The sequence below is a fragment of the Aythya ferina genome, assembly GCF_964211825.1.
Source record: "Aythya ferina genome assembly, chromosome: 1".
In the NCBI taxonomy this organism is placed as follows: Eukaryota; Metazoa; Chordata; class Aves; order Anseriformes; family Anatidae; genus Aythya; species Aythya ferina.
This window is the reverse complement of record NC_140296.1, coordinates 169,614,316-169,626,319: the sequence shown is the minus strand read 5'-3', so window position 1 is coordinate 169,626,319 and position 12,004 is coordinate 169,614,316. Positions and strand designations below refer to the sequence as shown.

The following is a 12,004-nucleotide window of genomic DNA, read 5'->3' as shown; positions in this document are numbered from 1 at the left end:
TAATTACAGGAACAGTTTACAGCAATGAGAGACCTATACATGAAAAACGGACAAGGTTTTGCATTAGTATATTCCATCACAGCACAGTCCACGTTTAATGATTTGCAGGATCTAAGAGAACAGATTCTTCGAGTCAAAGACACTGATGATGTAAGCATTGCTATAAATGCTAAAGACTTGTATTTAGAGTTCTCCTTGCGGATGTTGTAATGTATACACTTTGATCAGATAGGTTCCAAGCCTTAAATTAAGAGACAAATCAACCAGCAGATGCATAGAACAGAAATGCAACTCTTAAGGCAAAGGAGGAAAATTGTAACTTGACATATGGTATCTGAAGAGAATTGTGTATTTAATCTCTTCCTTTAAAATGTTCTGCTTGAAGCTGTATATAACCTTATTCTGTACTACTGCAGAAAATGTTTCTAAAGCATCTTTTTTTTTTTTTATCTCCATCATTATACAATGAAGTCTCAAACTTACATTCAATTTTTCGTTATAATATGCGTACTGCTTGTGGTATTTTGAAAGCACAAAGTCCTTACAGAAGACTGTACTGTAATCTTTAAACTTGCATGTTGTGCAGTCTTTATATTTTGTGTGCTCTTGCCAGTAAGTTCGATCATACCGTTTCCACACAATTTCAGTATTTAACCCTTAACATTATTAAGGTTATAAGTGAGGCTAAAACATTCTTGTTTAGAACGGATTTTAAAAAAATAAATTATGGTTATAGGAAGTGAATATCTTACTTTTTATCATTAATGAAAGTAAGAATTTCAGATGTTTCACATCAGTAAAATTGTTTTTAACAGACATTTTGCAGGCTGTAGCCACCAGACAGAAAAAATTCTTTGGGGTTGGGGAAAAAGCAATGAATGCTTTAAGTATGCTCATCATATTGTGATCCATAACTGTGCTCGTAGCATATCTCATTCATAACTGTGCTCGTGGAAACTTTGATCCTTCCTCACTTCACGTATCTTTATATGCTTTAGCTCTTAACAGACACAAAATGTATTAAATCTTTCAATTTCAGTGAAGTTCACTATGACTCTTATAAAGGACCTTGTGCTGTGTTAAGCATAAGTATCTACACGTGTGGTCTTTGTTCAGTGTATTTCTTCTAGACATGATTTATGACCCGTTATTACAAATGTATCTTGAAAGGGTAGTATTTAAATTGCGTGTACCTTTCCCATCCAGAAGCTACCAAGTTAGTCTTTTTTTAGTATCAAATTAATGTTGTACTGAGTTGAACTAAAAACAAGATAATTGTGAGCATGTTTGAAGCAGTAATTTACGTGCTTCATTTATTCTGATTTGCATAAGGTTTCTTTAGTTGTGTCTGTTGGAATTGTACTTTTTCATAACAAGCACCCCTCAGTTTTGAAAGCTATTCCATAGTATCAAGAGAAAAATAGTGAGCTTCAAGGTGCCACTTCAGTTCTCTTCACCAAAATTTACATAAATTTTGCTGTCATAGTGGGGGAAAATTAAAGATCAAAATACTGTAATCTTTTTTTGTAACACGTGAATTTGGGAGAAACTTGCATATGTCTTTACAATTTTTTTTAACTTTTTTTTTTCTTGCTGTAAAGTCAATTTAACATTTTCTGTAGTTGGTGATTTTGATAAACTATCGTGTTTCTTTCCTCTATGTGCATCAGCTTACCAATAAATACTGCTCGAGCAAACTGCTCTTGGAAGGAGTACAGATACGCTAGAAGTAGAGGAATAGTGGAAGGAGCTTTAGCATCACCCTCTTCATCATGCTAATCAGTACAGTGCACTTTTTCTAGGATTTCTGAACATGTAGGAATCCTGTAGTAGATTCGTGAGTTGACTACTTGATGTCTTCAACTCACAGGTGGTGGCCATGCATGTAAAAATGAAACCTCTCTAGGTCATTTAGAGCATGTGAAACCTAATCAATTGGCAGTATACTGAATCCTCCAACTATTCCTTCCACCCCTCCCCATCCTGCAAAATGGCAGGCAAAAAAAAAATGCAGACACTTTTCATTTGAAGCCTCTCGGAGGTCTAAACTTAAGTTTCAGTTGTACAATAGATTGATTATTCTGGGAGTCAGGATCCTCTAAGGAGTCAGATTGGGTTGCAAGTGTTTCATGTTGCACCTTTCCAAAATCTTCATGTTTTTTTTTTGCTGGTATTAAATTGCTTTTAGGTGCCTATGATTCTGGTTGGCAATAAGTGTGACTTGGAAGATGAAAGAGTTGTGGGAAAGGAACAAGGTCAGAACCTAGCAAGGCAATGGAATAATTGTGCGTTCTTAGAGTCTTCTGCAAAATCAAAGATAAATGTTAATGAGGTAAGGCACAACACCTATGGGAAAGGAGGGTGGCAAGGAAATGAGAACAGGACACGGTGTTTTGATAAATGTTTGTCAAGAAAAGAAATATTATTCATAATCCTGTTTTTATAATGGATGACTGTACACTATTAATGTGAGAATCTGTGAAATCTTTATATTAGGGATGTATCTAGCTTCACCTTGAGACTTGTTCAAATTGGGTTTAATTTTAGTATAATTCGTCTTTAAATTATATGAATTTGGTATAAATATTTCTGTTAGGTTCAGGCTTTTCATGCTGCCTGCCCTAGTTGATACAAGCCCCATCCATTGACTTGGCTATCCATTTCTCAGAAAGATTTGTAAGATCTAAGTCTTTAAAACTATTGGATTTAAGCAACTTGTTATTGAACTGTTTGAGATGGTAGGGACAAAACCTCATGGGTTTTATAAAAATTATCAGCTGGTTGGAGAAGAGACCTAAATAGGTGCTCTGCAAGAAAAAAGGAAAGCAAAGCCTCTCTAGTATCTAGTTGCTTACTTATTTAGCAGGATCTAGGTGCCATAATCAAATGCATGCACTTTTAGGGCTTGTCATAGTTCATGTCTTCCTATCCATTGGGAGTGCAAGCATAAAGAAACAGATGCAAAAAATGCTTAGAAAAAGAGGCTGTGTTAATATTTACATTTCTGAAGCAGCTTGAATTTTATGATAAACCCTGCAGTTCATTGTGTCCTCTGGAAGACATTGTTGGCAGTATCAATTCGAGTTGAAAAGACCTCTGTGCAAGACTTGTTTGTAATCAAATGAGTATGGTGTTTTTAAGCACAGATGATTTTAAAAATGGGTAATGTTTGTTTAATTAGTTGAGATTTTTTCTGGAAACTACTCAGCTTTTCTTAAAAATTAATTTGCTTAACTGTATAGAAGTCATATGGTTAATAAATTGGAGCTTATTTCCATCAAACACTAAAAGCCTCTGTTGGAAAGTGTGCTGCTTTGCAACCAGGGCTCTAGGAATCTGCTCGGATGGCTTTAGTATGAGGACTTAATTTAAAAGACACAGAAATAATTGGAACAATGTCAATTATGAACAAAACAGATGCTGTTTAATTGTACGGCTTATAAGTGTTTTAAATTAGCCTTTCCGCAAAACTAGAGTCTAATTAAAATTCTAAGAGACTCAAAGTGTGAGAGTCTTATGCTTTATTTTTCTAGGAAAAATTTTGTTTGTGTCATGCTGTAGTCCTATAGAGGCTACTGCCTGACTTTAATACTTTTTAAAGTATCCAGAAAAGCATGATCTTATTCAAAGACTAGAGAGTATTACTGAATATACACTTTACACATTTGCATTAGAACTGAAGTAGTAGTTAAAACTTACCAGAACTTTCTTCAAAAGAGTGTCCTTACAGCGAGATTTGAGTTAAAGGGAAGCTATGACCTGTTCCTTGACATCAGTGTGACAATCCAAATAGCATGTACTAGTTGATCGTGGTGGCATATATCATGCATTTTCAGATAAATTTGGCCCAGAGTTGAAATGTGTTCAGATTACAGCTGTCATTCCAGTTTGCTTTATTGAAACTGGAAAACCCTTGGCAGACAATTATCTTAAGAAACAGAAAATAAACAGGTGTTAATTAAGTATACGGTTTCACTTACCATCTTTGTGTTAAATAAATATTCCCAGAGGTTCATAGAGTCATAGAAATGCTCGGGTTGGAAGGGATCTGAAAGATCATCTAACTCCAGCCCCCTGCCATGGGCAGGGACGCCTCCCACCAGCCCAGGCTGCCCAAAGCCCCATCCAGCCTGGCCTTGAGCACCTCCAGGGATGGGGCAGCCACAGCTGCTCTGGGCAGCCTGGGCCAGTGCCTCACCACCCTATGAGTGAAAAAAGGTTATCTGAAAATACTGTGTGAAGACTGAAGGGTTAAGTTTATGAGAGAAGCTTCTGAATTCTAACAAGTAATCGACTTTTATATTCACAGATCTTTTATGACCTTGTGCGACAAATTAACAGAAAAACTCCAGTGCCTGGAAAAGCACGCAAAAAGTCATCATGTCAGCTACTTTAATGCATAGCTGTACTGTAGCTCTGAGCCAGGTAAACCTTTTAAATGTGTGTTTTAGCTTTAAAAAAAAAAAAAAGTGGTGATTTCTAGTGCAGAACTGTGTTAAAAATTCACGATTTATGTTAATATAGAAGTTATCTTTATTTTGCCAATGTCAAACTGCAAAATATGTGCAAGATACACTGTTCATACTGGTATCTATTTTTTTTCCAACCTTTAAGGTGTCAGTAAAGCTCATATTAATCATCTTTGTCCTGATGCCTCCAAAATGCAGCTTTTAGAAGCATGGGGTTTTAATTTTTTGAAGGCTGATAGAAATACTGCAAGAGCTTAAATGCAGGAGTACACACTAAAATACTGTGGTTTGCATACTGAAACGTCACTTCGTGCTTCAAACTCAGCCTCATAGTTGCATGATGTCATAGGAATTTATCTTGCTTTCTTTGGACCATATGGATATTTTATAGACTATTATGATTAGTAGGTGATTATTGTAACACTCCAAATATTTGACCTGGAGCTGTTGGTTAATAGATTAATTTCTTGTCCTGTAGCATTTGGCTAATGATCTGCCTGACTAAAGCCATGCTTTAAGAATGCTATTGAAGGCTCAAGCAAGCTCTGGCCTGCCTCTTCAGCAAGCTTTTTCAGAAGCTAAGCCACCAGGCATGAATCTATTTTCTGCAACTTGTTCTTTGACAGGTTGTTTCCCCTTTTCTCCCTCCAAGCTTTAGTACAGGCAGATGCAATGTCAATCAAGAAAGACAAGTTACCTGTTCATCTCAATTCCCTTCAATTTTAGAATTTTTCAGTTGCTTCAGTGCAACGATCCATTATTTTATCATCCAGCAGACATATTTCCTGCACTGGAGGATCCTGGTAGGAAATTTCACTGCCTGTGTCCTTGCAGGCTTGTATTAAAATTCAGGTAGTACTATGTTTAACTCTTTGGTATTGATCTAATAAATAAATAAATAAATAAATTGAACAGTTGGGATCAATTCAAAGTAGAGCTGAGAGGGTTCCAAAAGCATTAGCTGAGGGTGGCAGAAATGATTGCTGCCTTTCCTTAAGAGGGCTTTCAAAATAAGAGCTTCGATCCTCCAAGTGTGTTTCTTAAAGCCACTGGAACTGTCTTACTGTAAACAAAATTACTACCGCTCATCAAATATTGCTTCCACAGTTCAGCTTGGATTGCCATATGTATCCCAGCTCAGTTTTACTTACCCAGATAATCTGTCATTGTATTTGGTCACTAGAGATAGTAGTAATAGAGGAGAAGTGATTAGGTCATTTTCTAAGCCTGTTAACTAAGAACGTGGTTAGTTCCTGCTCTAGTGGTATTAACTAAAGAACAATGAGGAATAGTTGTTGTTATTACTAACTTCTTGTTGTGTTGTTACAGGTCTGAAGAACTGTTGCCCAATTCAACAGTGCCAGCATTCCAACTTTATTAAACCTACCAACATCTTAAATGGACTTTCCTGTGGTGGTACCCTTTGAGAAATGGATGAAAGCTACTACATCAGTTTGCACATTCTAATCACTTTCCAGTGTCACGAGAGATTTTTACTTATAAATATTCTAAGTGTATGCAACTGGTAAAACCAGAGCCTACATCCAGTATTACTGATAAGAGACATTGTTCATCCACCAATGTTGTACATGTATGAAAACTGTGTACTGTATACTTCAACAATCCCCACTTTCTATTGGAGAGTACAATAATGTAAATCCTAAAAGCACCACTATTTTAGCATAATAAAAGAAAGTCCAAAGAGCTCCTATATAGACTACTCCAGATAACTTTGCTTCATCGGTATTTGTAGCTTATTGTAACTTTTTTAAAGAAATACAGGATCATCATCATTGTATTGTACAAAAGCGCTTTGATTAACACAACAGCTATATAGTTTTTTAATTTTAGGAAAAACCTGTGGAGACAGTGATCTAGTCTTTAAGAGTCCTTTCAGTATAACGTCTGACTAAAGACATGGCCTTTAATATCTGTTGGGAAGGAAATGTCCAGACTTTTCAACCTTTTATTGTATGTTTCCTTTTCCTTGTTTACATAGGGAACAATGTTTATAGTTGTGTGTACAGTGGGGGTCTACAACAAGAAGTGTATATTTTAAAACGATTTTTTAATGATTTAACAATTTTTTGTAAATCATTTTCGGGCTTCTGCAGCTGTAGATTCTCACTGTGAATTCCCTTGCTTGCTCATGCATAAGTGTATTTGCAATACCAAATATACAGGTTTAGTACTTTTGCCTGTTAGTGATTGTTTTACATGTGTAACGTTTTGGTTGAGATGTTAAATGGTGGAAGAGTACTGTGGATGTGAATGTGGGAAGTAATTTTAATCATGTGTAATTGGTCACAGGGCCTAAGTTGCAGTAATTAACTTTTGCTGATTTATTTAACAATGCCTTGTTGCTTTGTATGCATTAACGTTTGGGTGTAAAGATTGTGTGTATATCCAACAGGGAGCCACAGTATTTAAATTGACCAACCTAATGTTACAACTGCTTTGAGGTGGCCAAATGTAAACTAAAAGCCTTAATTAAAGTGGTGCAATTTTGTATGACTTAGCATCAGTAGTTCAATAAATTTGGATTGCCATGCAAGGGCTTGCATTACAGTTATATACTACTTGAATGTTTTGTGTTTTAGTAGTGCCAGTAAATATTGATTTAAATCTCTTGCACAGTGCAGACTCATACATCATAGGACCAAAAGGAGCTGTTACGACTTTGTCTTCTGACAAATACATCCCGTAGATACTTTTCATAGCATCATGTGCTAGGGTGGATGAATTTCTGACCAAATTAAACTCCATTTACTGTTTTAGACATGGAATATTTGTAGTTCTAATGTAGGGGACAAAGTCTTAAGTATGTCTTAAGAAAAGTATGTCTTTAAAAGTTAGTCCATCAGTGGCTGTTTTGGGAACCTGAGGATATGCTGCCCGCTGTTTTCCTTCCTTCCAGGAAGAATTAGTTGTTAAAAATGACTTAGTATAGATTTAAACAGAGAAGCGTGTCTTGGGAGAAAACATGGATGATTCTGGATGATTAAACTAAATTTGTTTGGTTTCAAGGAAATCTGCAAAAGAGCCTTCTGGGAGCATTAGGTGTAGTTGTGCAGACTTTACATCTGTTAACACTGTTGGACTGTGAAGTGGAATGCGTGGACTGTGGATGATCTTCTGATCTTGGCTGTGCGTTTGAAAACTGTAATGCCCAAGTACTTGTTACCTCTTCTTTCTCTGGCACAGAATTATCAAAGCTTGTTCTAATCCATTCCTGCAAAATCAACCAGTAAGTTTTGAGATACTTCGTTACACAGAGTGATTTAAGGAGCCCAGGTGATCCTTTCTACTGATAATTTTCAGTCACCACCATTGTTTAATTGAGATAATAGACTTTCACTGTGCAGAGTCTTAAGACTGAAATTTCTTTCCATTTATCATTGGAAAACAGAACATGTTGTTGATGATCCCCCATAAAACTGATTTGGTATACTTTGCATCTCTCCAGAGTAGGCTAGGCTGGAGCATTGGATGCTGTGGTTCTTTTTGTTTTGTTTTGTTTTTGTTTTTTTTTTTCCATGAACCTCTTTGATGAGCTAATCAAGTTTTCCTCCCTTCACTTTCAACCTTTGCTTATTCAGGTCTTTCTACACTTTTATGTCCCATTGTCAGTTTATCTGTGTTTTAGAACATGTTTCTGTTCCAGGCAGCTGTACAGATGGCAGTGGGTGGGAGGCAGAGAAAAATCTTTAATAACAGCAGAGGGGGCCCTGGTTTGGTCTCAGTGTCCAGCCAAAGAGTACTGATCACAGGGAACATCAGGCTCTGTACTGAAAGCTCTGTACAGAAGCATTCTTGGTTGCTCTGTGGAGTAGTAAATATACAATTCCTCAGTATTAGAGGTAGGTAGTTTCTGGGAAATTCATTGAGCTCCAGGAAGTAACATTTTCTATAAACTCTAGGCTTAACCATCTAAAGATTCTGCTTTTAAAAATAAATTAAAAAAAAAAAAAATGTATTCCCCAATATTTAGAACTCAGGCCAGACTTGCAAAATTATTAAATCATAACTCAGATAACAACTAAAGAACAGTATTTTTCTCCTTGAAAACTTAAGCAGGCTTCAAGGGAAGGGACTCCCAGCTGTTAAAGGGAAGATGCCTAACAAAATGATGCTGAGAAGTGATGGACGTGAAGTGTAAGGAATAAAGCATGAAATAATCCTATCTAAGTAATTACTGCATAAGAAACTGTTTCCACTGAGGAAGGAGCATTCCTCACAGGAAATGAATCTATGTTAGCAGTTAATTCTAGAAAAGAATCCAGTCTGCTGAAATATTTTTTGAAAACTTCTACACGTCTTCGGAATAACTGTTTTGTCTACCATCGCTTAAGAAGTTCACACTTCAACTACTTCTATAGAAACAGAACATTTCTCTTAAAGCTTTGGATGAAAACCTGCATAATTCATATTTTCAGGAAACTAATGCAGTAATTTTCTAAATTCAGCGTTAATACATATGCATTATGGCCTATAAAGTTAGCTAATGCTTACAGCGCACAGAGAGGTTGACTGCTTTCTTTCCAACCTAATCTGAAATTGGTTTATGTCAGTATTTAAGTGTCTGAGCTTTCTATGGAAAAAGTAATGTTTATCTCCTGAAATATAAAAGTATTTTAATGGAATTGCACTCTTCCGTTTACAACTTTTCAGCATAAATTTATTTCTTATAACTTGTTACTAATGCCCTTCTTCATTCTCAAATTATTCTGTGAAATGAATGTCTACTTGCCTAACTTAAGGGAATATTTTGAGACTGCAAGATTTTTTCGGATGCCCAAATGAATGCACTGTAAACTCAAACTACTGCTGTTCTTCTGCATAAGGAAACTCAACTTCTGGAAAAGTGTCGTAGAGTTAGATGTTAAGTTCGTTTTGTAATATGTGCCGATACTGCAATGATAGAAAGGGAAGGTGGGAGAAGAATATTGATGCAATTTTCATTAAAGCTGTGTGTCTTTCTCCTGTAATGTTGTAATTAGAATTGCTGTTCCCTCATGGGTAAACACTAAAGATGAGGATTTTCTTCTCTTTAAGGGGAAAAAAAATAATAATAATGATGAATTGAGCTTTTCTTCCAAAATTTTCTAGTCTTTCCTAATTTGGGTGATAGCTTGAGGGAGGGAAACTCTCCCGCAATAGTGAACTAGTTCTAGATAGGCTTCAGCGTAGACTTAATAACAATAGAAATTTAGTTTTAGACTTGAATTGTTGAAGACGTTAGTCTGTATACAACTCTCTGAAGCTCTTTTTGAATTGTAATATGAAGATGTAGCCAAACATCAGTGAAGAAAGAGAGCTTTTAATCCAAAGTTAAACTGCTATCCCAGCAGCGTTAAGCTATACTTCAATTTATAGCTATTGTTTCTTGTCTGTGCATGGGGAGGATAATGAAAGCAAGTAAGTTGCTCAAACACGTAACAAAATGCAGTTGTATGTAGTTCTCAAAGGTAGCATTAGAAAAGCAGAGCTCTTACGTTCTCATTTCTGAGTCTCAAGCACCTTCCACTTTGAAGGGTTTATGAACTTGAAGATTCTTAAAACCTAATTTAATTTCTCTGTTCTGTAAAGTAAAATTCTGGAATGATGCTTGTAGCAAACCTTACATTCTGTTTTGAAGTACAAGCAAAGCTGTTTTCTTCTGTTCTCAGCATTCTAGTATCTGAGCTTCAAACAGCAGATAGGTGCAGAGTTTTGTCTCTTTCAATACCATCCAGAACCATTTATTTTCAGAATTTTTGAATCATCGGACAGAGTGGCTTCCTGTTTTCAATGAGATATTCTTTAGGGAGAGGAATGAACATCTTCATCGTTCCACTGCACTCACTTCAGCCTCAAGAAATACTAGTTCTGCGTAACAAACCCAAGTTTCATTGTTTTAAGAAAGTTTGTGGCCACCAGGATTTGTTTTCTTCGAGACTGTGTTTGGTATGAACACTTTAATTTGAAAAAGTGTGATTTTGAATTAATTCATACAGGGTTTTTTTGGCTACTGTATCTTGGAGGGGGATGGGGGAAGTACTTCAGCAATCTTGGATACAGAGTGAAATTATAGTAGAAGTTGTCGTTATTTCTTTGGTCAGTATACGTTACCTTTTCATGCCACCTATGTGGCATCTTTACCGTCTTAAGTTTACCAGGGAGGATTCAGTAATTCACTGTCACACAGGACACAAATCTAAATGTGAAATTCCAGCTTTCATAAACTGGGTTCGCTGCTTATAACAGGGCCAATATAACACAGGCCTTTGGCACTAATGTCTTGTTTTTCAGACATAAAATGACAGTTATGAAATTGTTAGCATTTTCTTTTTAATAAAAATATTTAGTTCAGCTTCCTCATACGAGTAGGCCCAGGAATCAACATCAGTTTGGGGTGAGACCCTACACCCCCCAAAAAAATTAATTTGAGAGTCATCATAGGTATTTTAATACTAAGCAAGCGCATTAATACTTCATGTCATTCTTGAGATTAACTTAAAGAAAAAAAAGACTGCTTGCATTCAAGTTTTACAAAGATGAAAAATTATACATGTCCAAGGATGCATTCTGTCTAAGAAGAAAAATTAATTAAACCATGAAACTCTTTTGGCTTTAAACTAGAAGAAGGGAGATTTAGATTAGATATAAGGAGGAAATTCTTCACTCAGAGGGTGGTGAGGCCCTGGCACAGGCTTCCCAGAGCAGCTGTGGCTGCCCCATCCCTGGAGGTGCTCAAGGCCAGGCTGGATGGGGCTTTGGGCAACCTGGGCTGGTGGGAGGTGTCCCTGCCATGGCAGGGGTTGGTGCTGGGTGGGCTTTAAGGGCCCTTCCAGCCCAAACCATTCAACAATTCTATGACTACTTTTCCTTCTCATAAAAAGAGTTGAGGTATGGTGTAGGTTCCATGGTTTTCTTTGCACTGAAATCTCAGCTAATGGAGTTACGCTGCTGTCAGCTTCATACAAGAACTTTCTCATGCTACTGCTTTTCATGGTTCTAAATTAAGACTACAGTTTTGTATATGCAGATGTCATGTTTGCAGCTTAGCAATGCATTAGGGTAATTTTTTATCAACTATGTTAAAACATTTTGTAAAGCGTAATGAAAGTTTTGAGTTAGTTATACTAGATGAAAATTACACAAGTAATCCTGAACCTTAATCTAGTATATCCTGTAAAGCCCTGTGAACTTTAAAGAAAGTTAGAATGGAATTGAGGAACATCAGGCATTAGTGACAAACCTGCAGTGTGTGTGTTAGTAGTGCTAGCTGATGAGATCTTGTTGCAGCACTGCTATCCTCGGATAAACTCGAGATTCTGACAACATGGTTACACTTAGGATCAGTGCTGGTGCAAATGTGAAACTTGAGATTTATAAATTGTAATCATAGTTTAAATTCAAAGTCCTTTATATCATGCTAAAGATTTATTTGCATTCCCTTTTGCTACTTGAAAGCGTAAGGTGCTCGCGTTAGACTTTTTTAGCTTTTTTCTCCTTTTTTCTTTTTGTTGGATAAATGAAATGGGACGGTAGTC

At 36.4% G+C, this 12,004-nt stretch overlaps 1 protein-coding gene across 1 annotated transcript in view; it reads left to right on the top strand.

Annotated features, from left to right (window-relative positions):
• Positions 1-7,023, top strand: part of RAP1B (RAP1B, member of RAS oncogene family) — a 31,900-nt gene extending 24,877 nt beyond the window's left edge. Inside the window, exons 5-8 of the mRNA XM_084492260.1 lie at positions 10-150; positions 2,189-2,332; positions 4,310-4,425; positions 5,799-7,023. Of these exons, the coding sequence (XP_084348386.1) occupies positions 10-150; positions 2,189-2,332; positions 4,310-4,396 (372 nt within the window). The 3' untranslated portion in view covers positions 4,397-4,425; positions 5,799-7,023. The remainder of the gene's footprint in view (positions 1-9; positions 151-2,188; positions 2,333-4,309; positions 4,426-5,798) is intronic.
• Positions 7,024-12,004: the final 4,981 nt, after the last annotated feature.